General features: G+C 39.6%; 1 protein-coding gene across 1 annotated transcript in view; it reads left to right on the plus strand.

Moving 5' to 3' along the window:
* The window catches only part of KLF7 (Kruppel like factor 7), a 104477-nt gene extending 95424 nt beyond the window's left edge, over window positions 1–9053 (plus strand). The window contains exon 5 of the mRNA XM_043998934.1: window positions 6883–9053. Within this exon, the coding sequence (XP_043854869.1) occupies window positions 6883–6935 (53 nt within the window). The 3' untranslated portion in view covers window positions 6936–9053. The remainder of the gene's footprint in view (window positions 1–6882) is intronic.
* The last annotated feature ends 18347 nt before the right edge of the window (window positions 9054–27400 follow it).

Here is a 27400-nt window from a genome sequence, read left to right on the forward strand (position 1 = left end):
CTAGATATTTATAAAAGGGATCCATGTTTCTTTGTTTCTGGCAGATCCTTTCCTCCCCCTCTTCCTTACTTATCCCCTTCTCAAAGGGGCTATTTCCTATCTTATCATCCCTCTTTCAAGAATTAGCTAAAAACCTTGCCTCCGCATTCTAGGAGATAAGGAAGTATAGTGGCTAAAGCTACTGTTGCTCATTCTCTAAGAGTCTGCCCTTGCTACCTGGTGGTGGGGGGGGACCCTTTCCCCCCTTCTATGAACTGCCCCTAAACTCGATGAGTTGACATCAGCCAAGTGCTGTCTTCCTACTGAGGGTCCTTTGAGTTCATTATATCCTTTTATCTAATGCTTCTCATTCCCATCTGTAGACTAGCTCAATCTTCCCCCTTGGTTAACTGGAGCGTTCCTTGTAGGGGGATTGGAATCTTTAGGCACATACAATATGTTTTCTGTCCCAAGGAGGACAAATTCTTTGGGATCTTTCAGATATTTTTGGTTGGGTGGCAGTCAAGTCCCAATAAAAAGCTGCTCACTTCTGAAGAATGCAGACTCTAAATTAGAGCTACTTTGGACATGACCACAGTGGTTGATGTAGTACTTGGGAGAGAAGGGAGCATTTTTGGATTTTTGCTATATGCAATATTTCTAATTCTCATCACCTGCTGTGTTGAGGGATTTGCAACTTTCTTAGGACAAATATGTCAGAACCTAATGTGTCCATCTATGCATTGAAGAGAGATGGACCGAACCATTGCAATCATGTTTGTGGAAGGGGAAGGGAAGATGTATATATTGGTAGTCGCTTGTATTTTGTGTCTTTGATGTCAACATATTTTCGTTTGGAGACCTGGAAATTTGCAGGTAACTGGTTGGGTGATGTGAACTGCTATTTTCTTGATGTTTTAGAAAAAGCATAAACAGATCAAATTCCCAAATGGTAAAACAATCCTGAGGCAGGCAAACAATAGGTACCCTTGAATCCAGGGGTTGAGGTTTGTGCTGAAGCTTCAGGACATACAAATGCCAGGGTTAGTTTGAATTGGCAAGCCACCTTCCTTTTCAATCAGCACTTATACACTAAGAATAGAACTTTTTTGGGGATGTGGCATGGGTAACCGGAGAGGGCACTGACATGGCATAAAGACATGGGAGAGAAAAGCCCTGGGCAATTGGCTGATGACCATTCCTGACCTCCCACAATGAGTTCACCTTTAAGACAGTCATAATGTCCCATACCAGCACGGGGCAGCAGTCTAACTGGAACAGGAATCTGAGCTTCTCTTGCTTTTAATCTGGTATTCAGTTCAGCAATGCCATCCTACCGAGTTACTAGCTAGGATTGGGTTTTTCTTTGGCAAAAAATATGCACGTGCTGGGGCCAGCTAGGTGGTGCAGTGGATAGAGCACCGGCCCTCGATTCAGAAGGACCTGAGTTCAAATCCGACCTCAGACACTTGACATGTACTAGCTGTGTGACCCTGGGCAAGTCACTTAACCCCCATTGCCCCACCAAAAAAAATATGCACGTGGTGATGGTGGTGGTGGTGGCATCTCAGCTGGCATGTGTATAGAGTGGTGGGGATAGATCTGATCAACCTCCCATGTCTCATTGAGTTCTTAACATCCTATGACTTTGCCATGGCCTGGCGAAGGAAAGGCCATGCTGTTTTCTTGGCCTGCTAACTGATAACCCCCTCCCTGTTTGATGGGGATGTTTCCCATCTCACCAGCTGCAAGAGGGAAGAGCTAGAGGGAGGCACCAGGCTTCTTTGTTTACAGAAATGCTCTCACATAGCATGACGCTGCTGATAGGAAACAGTGCTTTGTTCCCATTAGCACTAATAGCCCAGTGTTACTGTACCACTGACTCAGCAGGCTTGCAAGAGTCCAGGAAGGCTGTTTCTGGCACAGTGAATGCAAGGAGTGATCAGGCCAATTGGAGGAAAGGAGTGGACCTTTGGAGATCTCAGTCCAAGCCAGTGTTAGGTAGAAATGCCAGCTGGTCTATCTCCCTTTGGGGCTCAGTAAGATGGCTATTTGTTCTGGCAGCCATACGTCTTTAATAACTATGTGGCTCCTTTCCCCCATCTATCTTAACCTCTTTACAAAGGAAGAGCAATGACAACTTTAGAGTTTGGCTGGTTTTCTGCTCTTGTCCAGTTTTGATCATATTATATTAATAATAATTATTATTCATTTAATATATTATATTATATATTATAGAATCATCTGCATATAATTATGTATTGTGCATGTATTATACTTATGATATATTATCATTAATAACAAATAGCTCACCCTTATGTAACATATTAAAGTTTACAAAGCACTTTCCTCCTAACATATCTGTAGATGGGCAGCAGTGGGAGGCTATTTACCCTCATTTACAAATGACAAAGGTGGGACACTGAGAAGATCAGTGACCTGTCCAAGATCCACTCAGCTATTATAGGTTGAAAGTACGAGACAGTCTTCTGGCACTTGTACCCTTTTTTTTTTTTTTCCAGGCAACTGAGGGTTAAGTGACTTGCCAGGGTCACCACAGCTAGTAAATGTCATGTGTCTGCGGCCAGATTTGAACTCAGGTCCTCCTGAATCCAGGGCCAGTTCTTTATCCACTGCACCACCTAGAATTTTTTTGCCCACTGCTAGAACTACTGGACTCTTACCTTCTTACATCTTCCTTCTGTAAGGGGCTAAAATTCTAGCTAGTCTGTCTTAAAATATCTATGAGTGGTCACCAATAAATTAGAAGCTTTCGCAAGATTAGACTTTTTTTGTTGTTGTGTTTTTTTGGTTTTTTAATGAGGCAGTTGGGGTTAAGTGACTTTCCCAGGGTCACACAGCTAGTAAGTGTTAAGTGTCTGAGGCTGGATTTGTTTGTTTTGTTTTGTTTTGTTTTGTTATGTTTTCGTTAGTGAGGCATTTGGGGTATAAGTGACTTGCCCAGGGTCACACAGCTAGTAAGTGTTAAGGGTCTGAGGCCGGATTTGAACTCAGGTACTCCTGAATCCAGGGCCAGTGCTCTATCCACTGTGCCACCTAGCTGCCCCAAGATTTAGACTTTTAAGCATTTATTAAGGAGAATAAGAATTTGGTGAAGAGAGAATGACCTAGATTCCTCTATCTATCAAAGGAAGAGCGCATTTTTTAGTGCCACTCTCAACTAGAGTCCTGACGAAAGAAAGTGAGAGCGTCAGCCTCGCCCCCTCTTCCTCCCACAAGCAAATGCCACTTCCTGACGCCAAAGAGCCGCATGTCTTGTCCTCAGACACCTTCTCATGGCAGAGCGTCCTGCAATAAGTCTCCAGCAGGTGGCGTCATTCCAATCGTTACACTACCTTTTGTGGGTTTTCCCCACAGGCCTTGACTTTAATGGCAATGGGAACAATCACCAAGACCTCCTTCTTTACTTGGCTTTTATTCCTTCTTATGTGCTTCTTGACCTCTCACTTGCCCCCCCCCCCCCACTTCCTCATTTTGGTCTCCAAGATGTTCCTTATTCAGAGTTTTGTTCCTGGGACCTGAAGCCATCTTCTTTCTACATTTAACCTGAAAGCTGAAATGTGATTTTGACACTTTTAGGATAGGATTCCCTATTTCAGGATGATGGAGGAAGAAATAAAGCACAGAACAAAAGGAGGGAGTGGGTGGGCTACAAAGCAATGCCTAACTGCTGAACCCTGACCTGGGCGTGACCAAGTTAGCAGCCAATTTGTACAAAGACCTGGACCTTGAGGCCTCCATATATTGACATGGTGATTGTCGTTCAGTCATGTCCAACTCTTTGTGACACCACTTGGTATTTTCTTGGCATAACTACTAGATTGTCACTGTGTCCTCATTTTACAGATAAGGAAATGAGGGTAAACAGGTGTTAAGTGACTTGCCCAGGGTCACACAGCTACTAAATGTCTGAGGATGAATTTGAACTCAGGTCTTCCTGAATCCAGGCCCAGTGATCTATCCACTGCACCCTCCAGCTGCCTATGACATGTTGTTCTTGCCATTCTGTAGTGGTTTTTTATGTACCTATTATGCTCACTTGGAAAGAGATAGAATTCTGGTGATTTATAAGCAGGTCAAATATGCTTATAGATAATTTCTAAGGGGGTTGTCCAAATTATTTTGTTGAGCTATTACTTCTGTTCTTCAAAATAATGATTCCATCAAAATGGTTATTCCCTCTATTAATGCAAATCTCAGCCCCTCCAGTCTTCAAGAGCTTTCCATGGTTAAAAACACTACCTAGAGATGTAGCTCCCAGAGTTGGTCTTTAATTGACTGACATGGTCTGTAGACAGGGCTTGTACTCAAAGTCCTTCGGCATAGTAGAATCTACCAGTGTTGGTATAGCCTTTGGCCATCCAGAGACTCCTCTATGACATAGTGAGTCACTAGAGTAGAGACCTTAGCAAAGAATTTATTAAACTATGCTTTAAATAATGATGGATATTAGCTTGGGGACTCTGAATCTTAGTTTTCTTCTCTCTCTCTCTCTCTCTCTCTCTCTCTCTCTCTCTCTCTCTCTCTCTTCTCTCTTGTGGGACAATGAAGGTTAAGTGACTTGCCAGGGTCCACGCAGCTAGTAAGTGTCAAGTGTCTGAGGCTGGATTTGAACTCAGGTTCTCCTGAATCCAGAGCTGGGTGCTTTATCCACTGCACTACCTAGCTGGCCCCTGAATCTCAGTTTTACAGAACTTTGTAGGTCCCTTTTCACAGGTTTTGATCTATACTCAATTTATGATCCCTTATAGTCAATTTATGATTATGATTATGATTATTTGTCTATATTTGGAGAGACAGCATGGTACATTGGGAAGAGTGTGACTTGGATAAATTATATAACCTCTCTAGGGTCTTAGATTCCCTCATCTGTAAAATGAAGGAATTGGGCTTAAATGATACCTCTAAGGTCCATTTCAACTCAAAATCTAGAATGCGGTGGTCATTCTTTTACTGGTTATTACGGCTTTGTATCTATTTAGGAAAAAGACAATGCTCTGTTTGTTTAGAGTAGATGAGAGAGTTCCCTGCCAGGTGACAGGAAACTGACTTAAAGAGGTTCTTAGTCTACCATGATTCTGCACATTTTCATTTCATTGTGGTCTCATGAAGAGAGGTATACTAATTTTTTTTTTCTCACTAGCTCCCTGGTTACTCAATTAAAGAAGAAATCTGTCTAAAAACTTACCTGTACTGACAAGTAGGTTTAGGAGTTGATATAGCTAGCTATTCATCTATACCTGCTGTCTATAGAATATACTTGTACCTTACTTTATATATTTTTGTGATCGTGTGCATGAGGAGAGAGAATGTGAAGAATGTGAGAGTATGTATAAATGTAGAGAAACCCCTTACCCAAAGAGGAAATTTGCAAACGACTTGTTAACTTATTTTTAAATGCTTCTGACTATGAGGGCTTCTTGGGGACAAGAAAAGCCTTGGGGAGTACTCTCAAACATAGGAGAGCTATCAAGCTTAAAGAAAAGGAGCCCAAATGGGAGAATAGGAAACTACTCATACCAGGCATTACGATATTTCCATTCTAACAGCCTGACTCTAGGGGAACTCTTCAGTCCTTGATTATGAATTGCAGAAAAAGAGGCAAAAAAGAACTTACTTTACAGGTGATCAGAGTGTTAAAAATCAGGGATATCTTCTGTGGCTTTTTAGATATCAGTGGTGGATTCTGTGTTTACAGTGTCTTTGGCAGCCTAGAGCTGTTAGGGGGATGAATTATTTGAAAAAAAAATTGAATATATTTTAACTAAAATGTTCAAAAAATGAACATTCGTTTTTGTTTTTTTTATTGTTTTTTAAATTTGTGGAATAAACCAATATTTCCATAGAATGGAAATAAATCTATATTTTAATCGTTATATAACATAAATAATTATATATAATTTTCATATGAATATGTATATTGTATTTATTTTTATTTTATTTTTAACTTATGGAATAAAACATTTCCATAACATGGAAATGAATCTATATTTTTATAGTTATATAACATAAATATAACATATAATAGATAAAAATTTGTATAGTATTTATATTTCTTTTATTTTGAAATTTATAGAATAAAACATTTCTATAACATGGAAATAAATCTACATTTTTATAGTTATATAACATGAATAATGATATACAATTTCTATATTTATATAGTAATTTATATTTTCCTTTTATTTTATTTTAATTTATGGAATAAAACAATATTTACATGTGGAAATGTTGTTTTATTCCACAAATTAAAAACAAATAAATAAAAATATATTTGAAATATATTTCCAAAGTAACATAAAATAATGCAATATTTGTGGTAGTGGAAAGAGGACCTAAGTTCGTATCCTTGGTCTTGTATTTACCCACTTTGGGCAAGTCATTCAACCCTTCTGAGCCCCCAATCCCATCATTTGTAAAAGTGGTTAGATAGTGGATAGAGTAGTGACCTTAGAGTCTGAAATATCCTCCTCAAATCATATAATTTGTGGGACCTTGGGCAAATGATTGAACTTCACTCATCCCCATCTATCAGATGGGGGGAAGGGGTTAACAATAACATCCACCTTCAGGGATGTTATAAGTATCCAATGAGAGGAACTATGCAAAAGGGGTATTGTGCCCCTTAAAGTGACATATCAGTGTTAGCCATTATTATCATCAGAATTATTGGTACCACTGATTCTTGATTAACTTCAAGATTCTTTATGGGACCAACTCAGAGATCCTGTAACCTTAGTTCTGTGATGGGGTCTTGCCAATAAATGACACACACGCAGGTTATTTACTGTTAGATCCGGTTGATCCTTGTATTCTGGGTAAAAAGGAGACCTCCACTTTCATACAGTACATTGATTTTCTATCTGTTTCTTATTTTCTCAGGTGTTTTTTCCAGGTCTGACCACCTTGCCCTCCATATGAAGAGACTAATCTAATATCCTAATGACCAGAGGAGCTTCATGGCACCAGCTGTTGTCTAAAGGAAGAATCTGTAGGACAGGGGGCTGGAATTTGGTCAGAACTTGCTGCCTTGTGGAAGAGAGAGAAAGAGAGAGAGAAAAAGAGAGAGAAAAAGAGAGAGAGAGAGTTCTCACATAGAAACCTCTGTGTATACACACACACACACACACACACACACACAGTCATGCACTCAACTAACTCAAGATATCTACGTCTGTTCTTTATGCCTTGCCCTCGCCAGATGGTAGAAGAGATGAAGAAGACCGGTGAACTCCTCAGCAAGGCAGAAAGGCTGCCTACTTCAGCGCTATGAGAATTGCATCCTGCTGTTGGGCAATGGAATTCAAAGAATGGATGTGACTTCTCTGCAGGTGGACAGCACGCAGTAAGAGGGGCTTATTTAAACTTGCTTCTCAATGCAACTTGATAGGAGAATCCATCATTTTAAAGTTGCATACTTGTAGCACTAACTTGTCTTCTTTTTAAATGGTTGGGGGAAAAAAATGACCTAGAAAACCAAATCCCAGTTTGGTAGCCAAAATTAACCTCTTGGTTCATTTGTCCTTTGTGTCAGAAAAATCCCAATATTCAAAGCGTCAGACTTCCTCACAGACCTTTTGATCTGTTTTGGTTCTCATAGGACTGAGCTATTGAGATCTTTTCAAGTCCGTACCAATGGCCTTAACGGCAGTAGACTGTGGAATGACACCTTACACTTTCGGGCCTGCGTTCGTGTAGACTTCGTGAAGGAGAAATTTTCTTTTCTTACTTTTTGCACACCATATGCACTAGGGATTCTGGAAACTTCTAGCATGACTACAAAGTGGCCAAGAGAATAAAACCCTTGAAAAAAAATCACAGTGTATACCTTTGGCCTCACCTTATTGCCATAGCTAGATTTTTTCTTTTTAATCTCTCTGATTTTGCTAATGAAAACTTGAAAAGCTTATTTGGAAGCTAAATGTTTTATCTTTTCTCCATGGACTAAAACCTCTAGGACTATACTCGTCACCTGGATGCCCGAATTTCGGAGTGGTCAATCAGATGTGACATCACACTTCTTATATCCCCCTTGGGGCATGCTGGCCTCAGCCCATGGTGATCAACAAAATTGTGTTGTGTGTTATTATTGCGACCCCTACTAACCAGTTACAGCATAGATGTCTCTAGCCTCTAAGAGCAGCTGCGTCTTTAACCTAACTTTGGGTTATGACCTGACAAAAAAAAAAAAAAGCCAAAAAAATACCCCTCCATCCGGGAGTGGAGGGAAAAATGAGGATGCCTCCCAAGTCCAGAGGCTTCCAACAGCATCAGTCAATCCTTCCTTCTCATTTCCACTGAACTCATATTATCCTGCTTGTTAAAGGGGGGGTGGAATCCACTTTAAGAGTCCATTGTGGGAATGAAGGGCTGCGATTTATGCAAAGTGTTAAGGTTTTTCTGTCTAAGGGAGAGAAGTTTTGCTCATTTCAACAGTCCGATATGACCTGTGGACTTAGAGCATCCGGGACTAGCAGAGGGCCCCAAAATTATTCTCCAAGCTAAATCCTGCCATTGCTAAATTGACCCTTTGGAGCTCAAAGGAGACTAGATTCCTCACTTTTTCAATCACACACGTAAAAATTGATATCTATATACCTGTATCTCTAGCTAGTTGGCACTGGCCTCTACTCCAAAGACTGCCTTTAGGGCCATTAAATGGCCTGTGCAAGCCGGTGGGTGTGGTCACTAGGACAGGTTGTATATTTTGTATATTCTCGGACCATCCCTTCAAGACACATCTAGAAAACAAAATGTCATTTGGTCCACAATGGTCGCTGGTTCCTTCATACCAGCCGGCTACCCTCCTGCCCTCCTTTTGACTGTTTCGACTCATTGACTGTTAAAATGTCACCCCAGACATATTTGGGATGCAAAACTGAACTCTTTAAAATAATAATAATAATAATTAACATAATCAACTTGAGTAGTCATCAAGATCTTTGGCACTTGATTTTCCTCAGCTTTCTGTAACTTTTGATTTTATTGAGATGTTGAAATCCCTCCACTGTGAGTGAATGAGCCTCTTTAGCCAATCGCTGTGGGCTTGCCATTTGGACATTGGGGGGGTGGGGTGGGGGGAGGGATTTTGAGGTCCGGCCCTAGAATTTCTCTTGAGACGTGACCAAACTAACAAAAACTCTACAACAGAAAGAAAATCAACATACACACAACCATACACACACACACACACACACACACACACACACACACACACACACACACACACACACAGAAATTCTACCCATCTGCTGGAGGCAATGATATCAACATTAGTCGGAGGGTATTTTTTAAGAAAAAAAAATTAATTTTATTCCAAAGATGTAAAACTTAACACAAGTTAGAAACAATTCCTGGAGCACTGCTTGCTGACAATCTTGTAGTTCTCTACTTCTACATTTGAATACTTTTTTGGCCATTCCATCCGGAGTTCCATGGGATTGCATTTGAATGTGTGGAGCATCCTTCCGGGTGAGAGCTGGGAGTGTGAGTGTACTTGAATCTCAGCTGTATTCCTTTGCAGCACATCCAGCCAGTGCGTTAGATGAAAACGTAGACACCCTAGAATCTCATTTCTGTTTGCGGCCTTCAGCATGAGTGCATGGACACATCACATCACTCGCGGTAATAGGCCTTGGGCTGCCAACATCCATAAGGGTCCTCTCCTGAGCAATAGCTGCTCTTGCCTCTTGAAATGCTACTATTATTAAGGGTCTACAAGGCAACTTAAATTTTAAACTGACAATTCAATGCAAGGCTCTTAAAAAATAACACCCATAACCTTTTTTTTTTTATAAAGAGTAATCATTAATTATTTACTTCCTATTGTCATTTGTGGTCTTGTCAGGTTCTCATTTAAATTGTGGCAGAACAAGGGCCCTTTGGTAACTCATCAGAATGTCTGGAATGTTTTGGGTAATTCCTCTATCTTTCCTTGTACCAGTGAGACCTTTTGTTAATTTGTTCTTGACTCTCCCAGAGCTGGACTCATGATACTTGGTGGTGGCACTCTCATAATCCTGATTCATTTGTTGGAACATTAGACTTGCTAAAGAACTTGATAGTTGCTATGTATGTTACTTTAAAGCTATATTCCTTTAGGCTGAAGTGTCAGCTGTGAATTACAACCAGCCCCAATTGGAATAGGGAACTTGATGCGATTGTTTGGGAGAAACAATTGAGACAAAGTATCCACTGAAAATGCCTTTCTTACCAGCTGATGAAAAGGTACAAGGATGGTTTGTAAGAACCTACTTAAGGAACCTATCTTAGTGTATATATATATATATATGTATATATACATATATGTATATACACAAACATTCACATATATACATATGTAAATCTGGTACATATATATGCCTTTGTGTATATATATGTATCGATGTATATACACACGTATATATGTATATACGTGTGTGTATACACACACATTTAAATGAGAGAGGGAAGGAAATTAAATAAGATTGGGTATTGAGAGCAGTATTTTCTGAGTTGTTCCCATTGGAGTAATTTCTTCCCCTTCTTCACTTAAAAATTGATATCTTCTAACATGTTGGGAAATCCCAACCATGCAAGGAGAGTGCTGGCATGTTATTTCATGTAACAGATCTTTCAAACATACTTTGCTCTGGGTTCCACAGTTAACTTTGCAGAATGGAAATATTAGCGATTTTTTTTTCTCTTCTACTTCTGTGTCTTTTCTTGCTGGCCACATGAATATAAGTCTAAGACAAGCACAACCCCTAAATCATAATGCCGCTCAGTCATTGTGTATAAGTCCCACGAGCTCTTGCCCCTTGAATGACTAATTGGCATAGCCCATTGGTCTGTTAGTGAAGGGTATTATGTGCAGAAAAATGAATGTCTGAATTCTATGACAAAGTAGCATCTTATAATATATTCCCAGACTCAGAATGAATCTCATAAACCAATTCTTTCCTCATCCTCCCCCTCCACTCCCCAAGTGCTTTCCCCAACAAAGATCATAACAAATCTTCCTGATTTCATCAGCTCATCTGATTCTGCTGGTGAATGCCCCCCTCCACCCCCCCATCTTATACTCCCTCTCCACCATCTTCTCCTCCCTCTTTTTCCATGGCTTTGATTCTGAGGAATAAAGGAAACTCATATACATGTTTAATTGCACTGATCCCCTTTTTAAAATTCTCTACAAGCCTAGAAGGCAAGGAGATTTTAAAAGAAGGATTTCACTTTGGGCTCAACTTCCCAGATAGCCATGTGGAGTTTTTGCACCAAAGGGGGGAAATAAATTGGACCTACAGATGTGTGTCTTCAATATATTAAGAACATCAATATTGCTATGCCACTGCATAGGCTAAGCTAAAAGAAAGGATATTAATCCAATGCCATTAACAAGACATTTAAACAAGAGAACTACTTTTAATGGCTCAAATATATTTTTGAAAAATTTTCCCCTCTGTGGAAGTCACTCCTTAAAAATTCATGGGATGGGTAATATACCATTTCCATTTCCCACTATTTGCCCTTTGGGAGGAGGGAGAAGAAGGAAGGAAAAAGGTACAGGGATGCAAAGCATTTAATTATACCACACAGAAAATCAGACGCATTTTTTTTTAAATCTCTCTTCTGTGACAGCCAGTTTTTCTGCTGTTATCCTGCCTCAAGATCTTTGCCAAAAAGTAAAATAAAAAATTCAGAAATTAGAAACTGAGTGAAATGTATCAGCTGAAGCTTTCCAGCTTGCATTTCCCAGAAGTAACTATCTGTCATGCATAGGGGGCAAGAGAGCAAATTCTGGGAAGGTTGTGATTCACTTGGATCGATGGGGTGGGATACCTTACTTTGGAACTGTAAAATACCTGTGACTAGAGACCAGACTGACCTCTTAGGTCCCTCCTCCAAGGGTCTTCAGGACCCCTGGATATGAGGAAGCCACAAAGTGTCAGAGTAAACAACAACAACAATCTAAAACCTGCTTGTAATACCATGGTGGGCTAACAGCCTAAGGCTCCAGGGTTTTCTCTTGCTTTTAAATTCTCTCTCTCAAATCTCCCTTGCTGAATCTCCCTTGAAGATCACAGAAAAGCTACAAGCCATTGACTAGATATTCATCCTTCAAATCCTAATACTGCTATCTAGAGTGTAGTCCAGGGGAAGCAGGTGTCAGCAGAGGAAATCGCCCAAGTCCTCAACTTCAACTATCCCAAACCAGAGACTTTGTCGTTTGGGTTTTGTTTTGTTTTGTTTTTTATGTCCCCCCACCCTCCTCCCCAAACAGGGCTTCTCAGCGACTTGTGAGGGAAGGTGGATGCATTCTTTATTGGGATTGTTTTATGCGTTTTTTTTCAACTGTAAGCTTGAAATCTTCCATTTATTTCACTCCAGCTTTTCTATACTGCATAAAATGAGCCCCACATTCCAAATTCTGAGGGTAGTATTCACACGTATGTGTGTGCAATACTTTCACCGAAGGAAATCAGTTGGGCTGTGAATTATAAGTGGAATAGGCCACCAGTGCCTATTATCTTCTTTGGAGGGAAAGCATGCTTACAGTGCAAGGAGAGCAAAACTAGTCAACGCTGGGAGGACAACATAACGAGGGGACATTTTAACTGTGATGCCTTTGGGCTCGAGGTAGAAAATCGCAATCGCATAGACCCAGAAGGGCTTTCTGGCTTATGGGCTGGTCTTCGACTTGGATTTATTTTTTCTAGCATGCATTTGCTATCTGAAATACAGGCTCAACCTAGAGTTTCTTTGTTTGTTTTTGTTTTGTTTTGTTTTCCTTTGTATTTCATGACCAAGAAGGGGTCAAAACAAAAATAACAACCACTTATTATCACCCAGATCTCCCCTATCAACACTTAAGGCAAAATAAATGTTTAGTGGTTTTCTAGCCCTTCCCTCTTCACATCAAAACTACCCCCTCAAAGTTCCTCTCTCACTCCCACAATCCTCCACGCACAAACATTTGCTTTTAAATTACATCTGTTCCTTTTTTTTTTTTTTATAAAAGATACCGCTTGAAGGAATTTGTTTTTTTGCACTATATCATTTCTTTTGCAGATGTGTCCTAACAAGTGTGTTTTGGAGAGACCCACCCCTCAACCCCACAGTCACATTCTCTCAGGCCTTCTCTGGTATTTCTATTATATCACAGAAGTACCCATCTTATAGCCCTCAGTTCTGCCTTTTTTTTGACATTTTATTTTTTTTAAGCTTTTTATATATATATATATATAATATATTACTTTGTCAAGTTTTTTTGCTGTACAAAAGTCTTAAGATTTAAAAATATTATTTGTATTATATGATGGTGGTATGTTAATGTTACAAAATTATTAATGAAGAAAAAAATTTATTTTTGTTACTGGTCTGTTTCATAATTCTTTTTTAAATTGGTATATTGTAAGATATCTATGCAAAAAATGTTATGTGACGCATTTTTATTTAAGAATGTAATATGTGTAATAAACAGTAGAATGTGTTTGGCCTGGGAATGGCTCAGTGTATCCTCCTCATTTTATTAGAAGAAAAATAATCACAGAAGCACAAATGAGACATTATGTACTTCATGCTATAAAGGGATAAGAAGAGGTTCCATCAGATCTTTTTACTTTAAGAGGAAAAAAAAAATCAGTTCCAATGAGATCATTCAAAGCTCAGATAAGAAGAGTGGGGAAAAGTCTATGCCTTTGAGGGAAGGAAGAATGAGTGGAGGTTTTGAAAGGCAATATTTTAGATTGAGTCAGATGATGGACAGTTATTTATTTGGGAGAACAGGGGAGGCTTATTGGAAGTATTTTCTTTTGGGGTGGGAGGTAGGGAGGCTATTTGCTCTGGATGTGGTTAAAGGAGTCAGACTATTTGGAAGGGATTAAATGATACGATTTATGGTGGAGAAGAAGAGGAAAGGAGGGTTAGAGGAGGTAGCTTGATGGGGGGGCAGGGAGGAGTTTATAGAAGATGGTTTATTATGAAGGGGGAAGGAAAGGACCTATTAGAAATGACTGCCCCTTAAGACTCATCACTATTAAAATAGGGATACAAAGGTAGGTGGCAATCTCAGAAATATGGGGAGGAGAAACAAAAAACTAGTAGGTGTGGAGAGAGGAAGACCTGGGAAAGATGAAGACCTGAAACAAATCCAAGGCTTAGAAGAAAGAGCTTAAACTATCCTGTTGGTCCAGTGGTTTCAAGTATGGAATATGGAGTGTACAGTTTTATTCTCTGCAACTTTTCCACGATGCTTGCTTCCACCAAGGCAGGTAGTGTCCTACTTGCACTTAAATCTGAAACTTATTGTTTGCCATAAGGGAGGCGACATGACCAAATCATCACCTACTGGGCCCATAAGGAAGAATTAAATCAGAGGCAGATGACTAAAGGGAATGAAGCCGTGGACTTTGATCCATAATCAAGGGAGTATCCTGAAAGAAGGGCAAGCTGAATAGGATTGTGTGAAAGACTATAATTACAGGGGTGGTGTCAGAAACTACACCCCCTTCTTGTATAAGGAAGCATGGTCGATATAGCTTTAGAAAAGAATTTGAATGACAGTCTTCTGATCCCAAAGCTTTGTCCTTTAGTGAACAAAGTCAAAGTTGGGAAGAAGTTGGGGTTTTTTGGGGTTTTTTATATTTTGTTTTTGTTTTTTTGTTTTGGTGAGGCAATTGGGTTTAAGTGACTTGCCCAGGGTCACACGGCTAGTAAGTGTTAAGTGTCTGAGGCCGGATTTGAACTCAGCTCCTCCTGACTCCAGGGCCGGTGCTCCATCCACTGTGCCACCTAGCTACCCCAGAAGTTGTTTTTGAAAAAAATAATTTCACCTTAAATATCTTCTGAAGATATTTCAACATGTGAGATGAAATTATTGTAGGCTAAGACATGCCTGAACAATGTATAGAAAAGCTTGCCTAAATAGGCGTCAGAACTATGGGGTTTATGCATTGCTCCCCCTAACTAGTTGTAGGATATTGGGTAAGTCATTGACCATTTCTGACAAATGGAAAGACTCTCTTGCCTAGAATTAGATAGAATGAAACATTCTTTTAGAGGCAGTGCAGTACAGTGGAAGAAAGCTAGATTGTAGTTAAAGTAGCTAACTATGTGATCTTGGGCAAGACATTTAATCTCAGTGGGCCTCAGTTACAAAATGAGAGGGTTGGACTACATGACCTCTGAGATCTCTTCCATTTCTAACTATTACTTTACGAACCTTATATAACTAAGTTGTCATCCTGAAGAGCCAGAAATGAAAAGCCAAATGTTTGCTAGAAATTTTGAAAAGTCATCATAATAGCAGAATTTTATCAGAATTTACTTATATAATATAACCTTATTTTTTAATCATAGAATTGTTTTATCAGCTAATTTTTTTAACCCAACCTAGTCATGGGAATACTTGTCCATGCTTGCATTGATAGGAGGTGGTAGACAACGTGTTTTGTTTCTCTGGCATTGAAAAATGAAGCGTTTTATATTTACTTTTTTAAAAAGCTTCAGGTAAATGAAATTTTGGTTTTTAAACCAAAACTTTTGCAATTTTTTTTCTAAAATTTTCCTGTCTTAATGAACTGAGTATATGAATATAAATGACTCATTTTTGTGTAAGTCCAGATCATCATTGTGAAGACCACTTGTTAAAGTGTACAGGAATATACAGTGAGGACCTTAGAGATTATGAATGACATGGAGCTGTTTTTGCCAACATGAAATGACCCCAGACTGCTTTGGATCTCTACTATTGTCCTCATTGTCAGCTTTAACTTTTTAGTGTATCAGCTTTATGTTTACTATTTAACAAAGGGCATTTATGAAGGGATGACCAAATTTGTTGAGTTATCTTAGCAGGTTCAACTTTACTCCACCTTCTAAGCTAATTGACCCCACTCTGAAAGGGGCTCCTATTTCCTTGAAGGGAATGACACAGGCAGTGGTTCTCAAAGTTTTTGGTCTCAGGACACCTTTATACAAAAATTATTGGAGGGGGCAGCCAGGTGGTGCAGTGGATAATGCACCGGCCCTGGATTCAGGAGTACCTGAGCTCAAATCCGGCCTCAGACACTTGACACTTACTAGCTGTGTGACCCTGGGCAAGTCACTTAACCCCCATTGCCCTGCGCAAAAAAAAAAAAAAAATTATTGGAGACACCTCCCCCAAAGAACTTTTGTTCATGTGAGTTATAGCTATCAATATTTAACATATTAGAAATGAAAATAATGCAGTATTATGATGAAAAAAGGTTTGTCCTTACTGGACCTTCTAGGGATCCCCAAATCTCACTTGGAGAACTGCTGGTATAGTGGAAAGAAGCACTGCTTTGAAAGTCAAGGGACTCCAGTGTGAATCTCAGCTCTATTTCCCTGTGATCTGAAAATTGTGTGACCTTGGGCAAATCATATCTCCATGAGCCTCAGTTTACTCATCTTTAAATGGAAAGATTGGCAAGATGATCTCTAGGATTTCTTTCAGTTCTAAATTCTAACATCCATCACCATGAGTGAGATTACCAAAGGAGCAATGTTTATATAGAGAAGAGAAGAGAGCTAAAGACAGGTTCTTGGGCAATACCCATATTAAGGTTTTGAGGAAAACGCAAGAAGAGGAGGAGTTGAAGGGGGTAAAGAAGTGAGGGAAGTGGAAAAATAGGAAGAGGCATTAGGACGTAAAAAGAGTTTAGGGTCTCAAACCCAGAGAGAAAAATCTAATTAAAAAAAGGTGTGTGTGTGTAGAGGAGGTAAGCCAACAGTATACCAATCTGGAGAAAGGTCAAAGAGGATAAGAATAGTAAAAAGGCCTTTGGATCTGGAGATTAGGGATTATCTGGTGACCTTTGAGATAACATTTTGAGTAGATTAGTGGAGAGGAGGGGGTGGATGCGAGACTGCAAGGATAGGTGGAAAGAGGAGATAGGAAGTTTCAGCATCTTGTAGAATAGCTAGCACTTATAATAGCATTTTTTTTTTGCAGGGCAATGAGGGTTAAGTGACTTGTCCAGGGTCACACAGTCAGTTAAGTGTCAAGTGTCCGAGGCTGGATTTGAACTCAGGTCCTCCTGAATCCAAGGCCAGTGCTTTATCCACTGCGCCATCTAGCCGCCCCCACTTATATAGCATTTTAAGGTTTCAATGTGCTTTACATTTGATCTTCACAACAACCACCTAAAGTAGGTGTTATTATTGTACCCATTTATAGATAAGGACACTGAAGTTGCAAAAGAGGTTAGCCACTTGTCTTGCACAGGGTCATACTGTTAGTGAGCATCTAAGGCAGGGTTTTACTTCAGATCTTCCTGAAGAGTGAAAGGAGCAGGCGTATATTAAGTGCTTACTGTGGGTCAGGAATTGTCCTAAGCATTTAGATGATCCTTACAAGAAACATGGGAGGGTTCTATCACTCTCATTTTATGGTTGAGAAAATGGAGGCAGGCAGAGGTTGAATAATTTATCCAGCATCACAGAACTAAGAAGTTTCTAAGGTTGGATTTGAACTCAGATCCTACTCCAGACATAGGATTCTATCCACTACACCACCTAGCTTCCACAACTTTTTGAACAAATTTAACAGTGATGAGGGGAAGCAAGATGGAGAAAGAAGGAACAGTAACTTGATGTTGTTGACTGGTCAAGGAATTTTTTTTAAAGACTTGAGAAGACCTGAATATCTCAGTAGGCGGATGGGAAGAAGTTGAATGTATCTAAAATAAAGGAGCTGACTGCTACAACAAGGTCCTCCAAGCAGGATGAATGAGATGAACTGAGGTTGTAGTTAGAGGAATTATATATAGTGAGATGAAGGAATACCTCTTTTGTGACAAGAAAAAAGTAAGAAACAGTGGCTCTTGATGCTCAGAAACTTTGAGGAATGAAGGAGAGCAGCCGAGGGAGATAAAATTGGATGACCTCTATCTTCTCGGTGTAGATGGAGGTTCGCTGTGAAGTACAAGGGAAGGGATTTACATTTTTTATTTAAAACTTTATATGAAATGATGAGGGTTGGGGATACAATTGGGGGAAAGAGAAGAGAAGAAACAGTGAAAGTTTGCCCCTATTTGGAAATGATCAGGGAGGGTGTCAAAACAGAGAGAGTACAAATGATGTGGAGGTACAGCAACAACTAGACAAAAAAGACTGATTTGAGCATAATCTATTTTTCTTACTCATGAGTAAGGAAATGACCATAAGGAAGGCACCCAGAAGGCAGAAGAAACTAAAGATATTAGATAAATCATTATGTAAATCATTGAGAGTTAACTATATACTTTTTTTGGTGGGGGGTGAGGCAATTGGGGTTAAGTGACTTGCCCAGGGTCACACAGCTAGTAAGTGTCAAGTGTCTGGGGTCAGATTTGAATTCAGGTCCTCCTGAATCCAGGGCTGGTGCTCTATCCACTGCACCACCTAGCTGCCCCTACTATATACTTTTATATAAATATAAACAGATCATTATAAACAGTCTGCTGAACTATATCATCTCTCCCTCCTCATATCTTCCCATTATTTTCCTCCTTGGTCATGGCAGATATTCTATGAGAGGACTTTCATTTACCCTCTCCACCAATTATATGACAATTAGGCTTTCACTGGACATTCCTATCTAGGCCTTTTAATCTACATCATTCTCTTGGGGACTGATGTTAAATTGGGGGAAGAAAGGTTGTTCTGAGTTTCAGATTGGGTGCCTTTTGTCATATTCATATAAAGATTTAATAAATACTAATTTGATTCTTGTGAAGGTTACTTAAAGGTATCAGAGCACTCTTGGCAGAAGGAGAGATAATGTTGTATGTAATAGGAGGAAGTGTACAGTCTATATCTCTGTTTCACCCTTTCCAACAGCCACATTTACTCCTAGGGGAATGATCTATCTGTGAATGTCATGACTACCCAGCACCAGGGCATAAACTAGTGGGATTAGACGTTGAAAACATTAATGTGGTTCTCTGATTGTTTTTGTTGTTGTTCAGTTGTTTTTAGCTATGCCTGACTCTTTGTGATCCCGTTGGGGTTTTCTTGGCAAAAATACTGGAGTTGTTTGTCATTTCCTTCTCCAGCTCATTTGACAGATGAGGAAACTGAGGCAAACATGGTTAAGAGACTTGCCCAGGGTCACACAGCTAGTCAGTGTCTGAGGCCAAATGTGAACTCAGGAAGATGAGTCTTCCTGACTTCAGGCCTAGCGCTCTACCCATTTCACCACCTCTCTTTCAAAATCACTAAGGAATACCACCCTCATACATAAAGGGCTTATAGGATTATCTTCAAGAGTAGGTATGAGGTATGGTTTTAGTCACCAAAACTAACTGCAAAAAACAAACAACACCCCCCACATCCCAACAACCCTTTCCTTCCATGGGTTTTCTTATTCCTAAAATTATACCAGTAAGAATCAATTCCTTTGACCTCCTTTTTCCTTTTACCATTAAAATGTAAATACTCCTAGAAAAGGTATGCCTTATAAGTCACTTATCCTTTAGCATGAATAAGACTTTTCTTTTTTAAACTAGACCAAGGATTTCATCAGAATTGGTAGCTCCCAGTGAAGAACTTCCTTTTTCCTCCTTTACAACTTAGAATTTTACAGTGAAAGTTTAGGTGACTTGTAAAAGATTTATACAGTATGTGGTGGAGAATGGATCCAGTCTTCCTGACTCCTTAGTCACCTCTTTAGTTCCATTCCTTCAACTGCCTCTCATGAATGAGATTGTCACCTCCTTTCCTGACTATAAGTGGGTAGGTAGAAGCTACATAGAGAAGAAAACATGTGGAATGAGGGGTACAGAGGGTAACAAACCTCTTCATCCCATGATGGTGCCTTGGGTATTCTGGGGGCATGGAAATGGTCAGGCAAGGACCTCTGGAGTCTTTTCTGACACTGTAACTCTGCCTGTGAGAGACTGGGGTAATTAGACTCAGTCAATCACAGAATGTTAGAAAAGAACTTTAGTCCCCACTAGTCCAGGCTCCACTGTTCAGTTGCCAGACAATTCAGTGAATTCCTGAATAGTGTGATTTAAAACATCATTTTGTATTGACTACAAACAAAGTCATCTGCATGATCTGGATGACAGCCTGATTCTGCAAGACTTCCATAGGGAAAACAGCCACTAGCCTAAATGGATGGCCTATAGTTGTGAGAGATGCTGACAAGCAGGTCAATGACAGATCAATGGATCCATGGCAGATCCATGGTGACTCGGCCTAATTCTGTGTGTAAAGCAATAATTCTTGGGTCCTGATCTTACCAGTAAGCAGAGAGCAAAGAGTCTCTTTATGATGGTAGGTACGTTCACTTGTCTGAGTCATCCGGGGACATTTGTGACATCTTTGTGTCAGGATGGGCGCCCTGGTGGAGTCAGCAGCCTAGGAGGCAGTTTTCATTTGGCTTTGGGCTCATGCATGTTTAAGACCTCCTCAGAATATGATACTAGAATACTCATCTAAATTCTTCTCTAGAGCTACCACTTCCCTGTGACATGTTTTATTCAGCTGAGAAGGTGTATATTCGCGGATCCCCTCCTACCTACCGAAGGTCCTACAATTGTTTACTTATGTTTAGGGGGCATCATAACGAACATTGATAAACTAATGCTACTAGTAAACCATGCAGAACTCTTGTAAATATGCCAAGAGATTTATCACAGGTACCCTCCAACAGATGGGTTTGTGAACTTTGTTGCAAAATTATTTTACATGTCAGAAACACCTATTTATACCATTATATTTACAATATGTCATGTTGCTACTAATGAGTCATAATATCCTCACAATATCATCCAGTATCCTTCAGTTAGGGAATGAGTACCATATATTTTGGCTCTGGAAACTTTCCATTAAATATGTCATAACCTGTTCTATCATCCATGTACTTACTACCTATTCCTTTCCTTCCCCTACCTGTTCTCCTTTTATGTCTTTCCTTTTTATTTTCTCATTTCACCATTTCCTAATATTCTGTTTCCCTATTAGTTAGCCTTAGCCCTAGCTCACAGAGCAGTTCAGCCTACTCTTCAATCTAGTATTCATTTACCCACTTTCTCTTAGTGTCTAGCTCTTGTTTCTCTCCCTTTTTAAAAATTCATCTTTCCACTTCCCCCTCTTTCTCTCTTCTCTCTGTTTCTGTGTCTTTCTCTGTGTCAGTGTCTCTGTGTCTATTTCTGTCTCCACCTCTCTGTCACCATCTGCCTCTGTTATTCTGTTTGTCTGTCTGCTTCACTTTTTCTCTCTCCTCACACTCCTGGGAGGTGGGAGGTCGCTATGTATGAGTCCAGTTCTGACCTCTCTGCTTCCAAATACATTTAACATTGGGAATGCTGAGTAGTAGTTGTATTCTCTTGGTTTCCTGGGACTCTCAGGCTGAGGTGACATTCTTATTATTTAGAAAGTACATTGAAAATTCTAGTGTGTCAGGGAGCCACCTTAGCTTTTCATACACATACACTTGACTGCTTAACGGAACACTTGCAAAGAATAACTATTTGCATAGTAGAAACTAGGAAGGGCTATGAAAGGAAAAGCACTTAGATAATTCCTCAAACAATTCATTCAACACAATTCATTCATTATAACTAGAGGTTAATGTTCCTTTGCAAAATCAATCTGTTTCTATAATATTATGTCAAAGCATAAGAAACAACATGGTGTAATGGATTGAGAGCTGGCCTCAAGGTCAAGAAGAAGCTGGGTTCCAGTCCCATCTTTGACATATAATAACTGTGTGACCCTGGGTAAGTCACTTAACTTTGGTGTTCTAGGAAACCCTGTAAGACTCTCAGTTTCAGAGGAATATCAACTTGCATTAGCAGAAAGAGTTGATTCATTTGGGAGTTCCATATACCAATGGAATCATACTTCCAGTTCTTTTCCCCTCTCCCCAAACAAATCACATTTTAAAAGTTATAGAGGAAACTTTTTAAGGACTTTTTTTTTTTTTTACAAAAATGTAGAGTTGAAGGGGACTTGTATCTGAATAGGACTTCCTTCTGCAACATCCCAAACAAATGGCCAATCACTCTATTATTGAAAACCTATTAGGAGTTGCATCTCATTGCCTTCTGAGGGAATGAATTCTTCTTTGCAACAACTCTCTTATTATTAGGAAACTCCCTTACACTGAGACAAAAATCTATCTTTCTGCAACTTCTGGTCTTTGTTTCTAGTTCTGCCTTCTGGGATAATAAGAAAAATTGAATCTTCTTCTAAATGACTTAAAGATGGCTATCATGACCCCCAAGCTTCTCTAGTTCAAGATAAACATTCTTAACTCCTTTAATAGATTCTCAGATGGAACAGTCTTTGGGGCATTCTCTATTGTATTTGTCCTTCTTTGAGTATACTCTAATTTGTCAATGTGCTTCTAAAAATATGGCACCCAAAACTAAACATAGCACTTTTGTTGTGGCCTGAAGGACCACATGTGGTACAAGGAGAATATCACCTCTGTTGTTCTGGTCATGATGCCTCTTTTAATAAGGTCTAACTAAATATTGAGGTTTTTTTGGCTACTATGTTCACACTTTTGCAAATGACTTGCAGATGACTAAAAGCATAAAATCTTTTTAACCTCATGAACTGTTGTCTAATCACATTTCTTCCTTGTACTTGTAAGATTGATTTTTTGAACCCAAGTATAGAATTTGACATTTATCTCTGTCAGGTTTCATCATATAAGAATTAACCTCCCTGCTTTGTGTTATCTTTAGATGTGATAAACATGTCATTAAGTTCACTGATGAAATATCAAAGGGCATAGAGTCAAGGTCAGATCTCTGGGAAATACCACTGGAGATTTCTTCCCAAGGTGACACTAACCCATTAGTGCTACTCTTTGGGTTCGTCCATTTATCCAGTTCTAAATTTACCTAACAGTACTCTGATCTAATGCAATTTATCCAACTTTTTCAAAGGAGGAGAGATTTGGTTAAATGTCTCACTAAAATCTAAGTACTGAAATAGGGACTGGAAATGTGATTTCATTGGTATAGAGAACTCCCAGGTGAGTAAACTCCCTCTGCTGATGAAGGTCAACACCTTTTCTCTAACTGAGACACTAAGTGAAATATGTGTCTGCCTCATTTATAGCAAACCCTTGATCCACCAATTTAATAATCCTGTCAGAAAGTGAAATGGGGTTAGGAAGCCATTCTTGATAAAGCCATTATGGTTCTTAGTGATCACTCTTTTCCTTTCTTAATTCCTGCAAACCATCCCTTTGATTACTGGGTTTTAGTCTAATGTGGAAAGAAGCAACAACTTAGCTGATATCCCAGGCCTTGCAATGTGTGTCATCTCCTATCCTTTATCTGCCTTTGTGGTTTGCCTACGTTCAGCTTGAGGAGAAAATGACCTCTCCTGGGGGATTGGGCTCCCCACTCTCATAACTATTGGCTTGTCACCTGCACCTTAGCTATAATGAGGACAATTTTTTTTTTTATTTTTAGATTTAGTCTAGGGTTTCCCTAAATAGGAGGAAAGTAAAAGAGGTACTCAGTGTACACATATGAGTTGTGAGGAGGAAATGATTTATTGCCACTTGAATAAAGCTATGGTAAGCACAAGAAAATCATAGTGTGCCATGCAGAGTGATCATGACAGAATTCAGTACCTTACTCTTTATGACTAGCATACTCCTCTGGGAGGTAAACATTCTAGCTTCCTTAGGACATAAAATAGCTCTTCCAGATCCATAATTAGCCACTTCAATTTTACCTCTTCAACTGACTGATCAAAGAGCCAAACTTGATTTGCCTCTTTCCAATGCTGACCCCTCCCTTAGAGCCAGCCCATTCCAGCTATCTTTAGATATTCTCTCCCTCAGGTAGTCAAATTGCCCAAGGTAGTCACTCCCCTTTGTTGTTATTCACTGCCCCTTCAGGGGGATGTCCCTGGGGCCACCCAGGACTTGTCACTGTAACCGCAGTATTCTAGGTTCTTTTAGTTTTCACAAGGCCCTGTACCTACAAAAAAATGCATAAAAGGAAGTGGCCACAACTCACACACAATATTACCTAGAGGGAACATGTCCTTGTGGCTTGAGGATAGGGGTAGGGGAAAAAAGCATTTAACAATCCCTACTCTCCAGACATCTCAGAGAATCATCCTCAGGCTTTTAAGACAGAAGAAAGAGAAATGGGTTGCTCCTTTAGTAAATCCACAGGGTTTGTATCATTACAAATTATGGGGACCCAATGATTTCAATCATGAGGGCTGGACCTAGTAATGAGTCAGAAGCTGCCTTCCCAGCAAGCTCCGAAGTAGTCACCAAGGATGATGACTAAGCATAATCTTAAAGGGGGTGGTGTGGGGAGGAAGGGCACACAAAGAACCCCTGCTACACTAGAGTTTTGCTAGGAATGAAATCAATGCACTGATCAATATTGTGATATTCTATCTTCTTCCTTTTTTTGAAAATCGAAACATTTGCTTTGATCCTGCAGCTTCTCCTGTTTACCATTTTTTAAAAAAAAATCTTGAACAGTGGCTTACAAATGACATCCACTAGTATTTTCAGTAACCTAAGACAGTCTGTATGGGTATGGTGACTTGAAGTTAAAAAGAACAACTAGGTGCTCTCTTAATCTCTTCCCTCATCTTTTTGGCAACTCAATATTATGTTTTCCCCAGTCCAAAGACCATTCTCTTTGGAAGAGAAAATGGAATTAAAATAAGAATAAGAATTGTGTAGTTTTGCTTTCACTCAGTCATCTCTTATCCCCTTATCCACCTCTTCTTTCATTTTCCTCCTCCCTCCAACATAGCTAGCTGAAGAGCTCTTTTTAAAAAATCATCATTAGTCTCATTATATTTAGCACTGGGGATTATGCAACTTTTATATTTGTCCTCATTCACCTGCCTTTGTTTCCACATTTTACAGATACATACATATCCACAAATATATACAAAGACCAGAGGATGTAGTAAATGGAAAACTGACTCTAAAAGCCAGGAAGATGTGGGTTCAGGTTCAGCTTTTGACACATATTGACTGTATGACCCTGGACAAGTCATTTAACCACTCATCAACCCAGGTATTTCCTAAGACCATCCTTGAAGAAAGTTGCTCATTTGCATGGTGTTTGCTGTACTAATGAAGACAGAAGTCAGGGACAAAAATGCATACGATGTGATATGTACATATATACTTTTTTTTTTTTTTTAGTGAGGCAATTGTGGTTAAGTGACTTGCCCAGGGTCACACAGCTAGTAAGTGTTAAGTGTCTGAGGCTGGATTTGAACTCAAGTACTCCTGAATACAGGGCTGGTGCTCTATCCACTGCGCCACCTAGCTGCCCCATACATGTATATTCTTAAGGTTCACAAAAGACCTTGCTTCTGTTACCTCATCTAAGAGGTAGTAGGGAGGTATAGTAGATAGAAAACTGGCCTCATATAGGTTCACATCTTACTTCTGATACATAAGGACTATGTGACCCTGGCCAAGTGATTTAACCTCTCCATGCCCTAATAAACTCTTCAATGAAAACTATGTGTTGAAGCAAAGGTACAGACAGACCTACATTGGTGGAGGAAGAACCTCACCAGGAATGTCTTATGACAATGAAATCACAGATCCCGCCCCTATCCTGTCTCATCTGATTCTCATAATAGCTCTGTGATCTAGGTTCTTTAAAGGTTATCATTATTTCCATTTTTTATAGATGGGGAAACTGAGTAATCAGAGGCAGGTTTTGAACCCAGGACTCCCAACTTCTATTCCTGTGCTCTTTCCTAATATTGAGAACTTGATAACAGTCTTTATTAGGCATCAATTAAAATGTATTCCTTAAATGGTCAGTTGTCTTTATTTATCATAGCTTGGCTATTGAAGCTCAGCTTGTGAGCAGTCATTTCCTAGGTCTGCTAGTAAGCTGGAAGGTACCATGATGCCACTGGCCTGTTTTGCCTTGGGCCAACCTCAATTTCAGCCTTAGATTTTATTCTAACCAAAGTAGGAGATAGAACAAAGGTCAGACAGCAGGAGAATATGGACACATCTATATTCTTAGACAGGAGCTCTAAAAATAGGGCTGTGGAAAGCCGACCAGGAGGAAAAAAAAATGCATAAAAGAGAAATTTTCAAAATGATAGTGAAAGCTTTCTTCCAAGATACTCTGATACAGATTTCTGCTTTTCTCCTTCCTTTGACCCTGAAGCATTGGAAGGATGATATAGTTAGCTCAGGGTATATGCAGAGAAGTGCTGTAAATCTGAGCTCATTTGGAAAAGGGAGGATGAAGTAGATATCCAGCAATCAATATAACAAAGCCCTGTTTTGTGGTAAATGTTTACTGAATATGTTGTTGAATTTACTTCTCTCATACAAACAAGGGCTGATAGAGGTGAGATGAGGTGTCTTAGAGACTTTTGACTTTTTCTCCCAATATCACCAATGAAGGCATTGTTCCCAAGACATCACCCCTTAATTCACACAGAGAGGCCTAGAGGCTTCAGTTCTAAAGTGGGGGAGAAGTTTAGGACCACTGTTTCATTGCTTCCCTATTTCTCCTCTGATTACACTCAATGAAGAGGGAAATGTCTACCCTACATGCAGCCCAATCTAGCACCCAGTCCCTACGGAGGAAGGGATGGACATACACCAGTTGCTGTTTTCTTCCAGCTCTGAAAAATGGCATGAGGTAGGCAAACTGAGCAAATGAGAAACTTGAACTATAATGAAAAATGGTGACTCAGTTGCCCTATTGTTGACTAAAGAGGAAGTGAGGATTTATCGCTGAGCCATTTAACGAGGAAAAAAAACCAAACTTCAAAATATAAACACATACGGCAAATGTCTTTTTAAAAATGTTGCTTTGACTGAAAAGCAAAGCAGGTGTGTTAATTGACTCTTAATGAATGTGCAGTCTTAAATGCCTGGAATCTGATTTATACTCAGTGTGATTGGACATTTCCCAACCTTTCTTCACTTTGATGCAATCAGTGTGAGGCAATCAGGTTCCTGGGTGTAAAAATCAAATCAGCTTGGGCACTAACCCAAAAGGATATCTGGAAAGCAGCCATTGTCACCTTACTTCCATTTCCTTTCTTTGCTGTGTAATCTTGATTTCCAGCTAGAGTAGTAGACAAATTCTAAAATTCCCCGCTTCCATCCTTGGGCAGTGATAGTTCCTCACAGACAGGGGAGTCAACCAGATTTGCTTTTGGATCTCAACTTTGCCACTTAGCATCCAAACCTCAAGCTCTCTCAGTCTTGGTTTCATTATCTGTAAAATGGGAAAAGATACCTATGTTACCTGTCTCATAGAGTTGTTGTTGTTGAGGAAAGGAGTTTGTAAACTCTAAAATACTATACATACACACATATCTATATCTACATCTCTATATATATTTATTCTAGCTCTAATTCATCTCTGCTCCCCTTTCCCGTTTCCTTAGGAGATAATTCTGTTTTCCCACG

Source organism: Dromiciops gliroides, chromosome 3 (assembly GCF_019393635.1).
Source record: "Dromiciops gliroides isolate mDroGli1 chromosome 3, mDroGli1.pri, whole genome shotgun sequence".
Taxonomy (NCBI): Eukaryota; Metazoa; Chordata; class Mammalia; order Microbiotheria; family Microbiotheriidae; genus Dromiciops; species Dromiciops gliroides.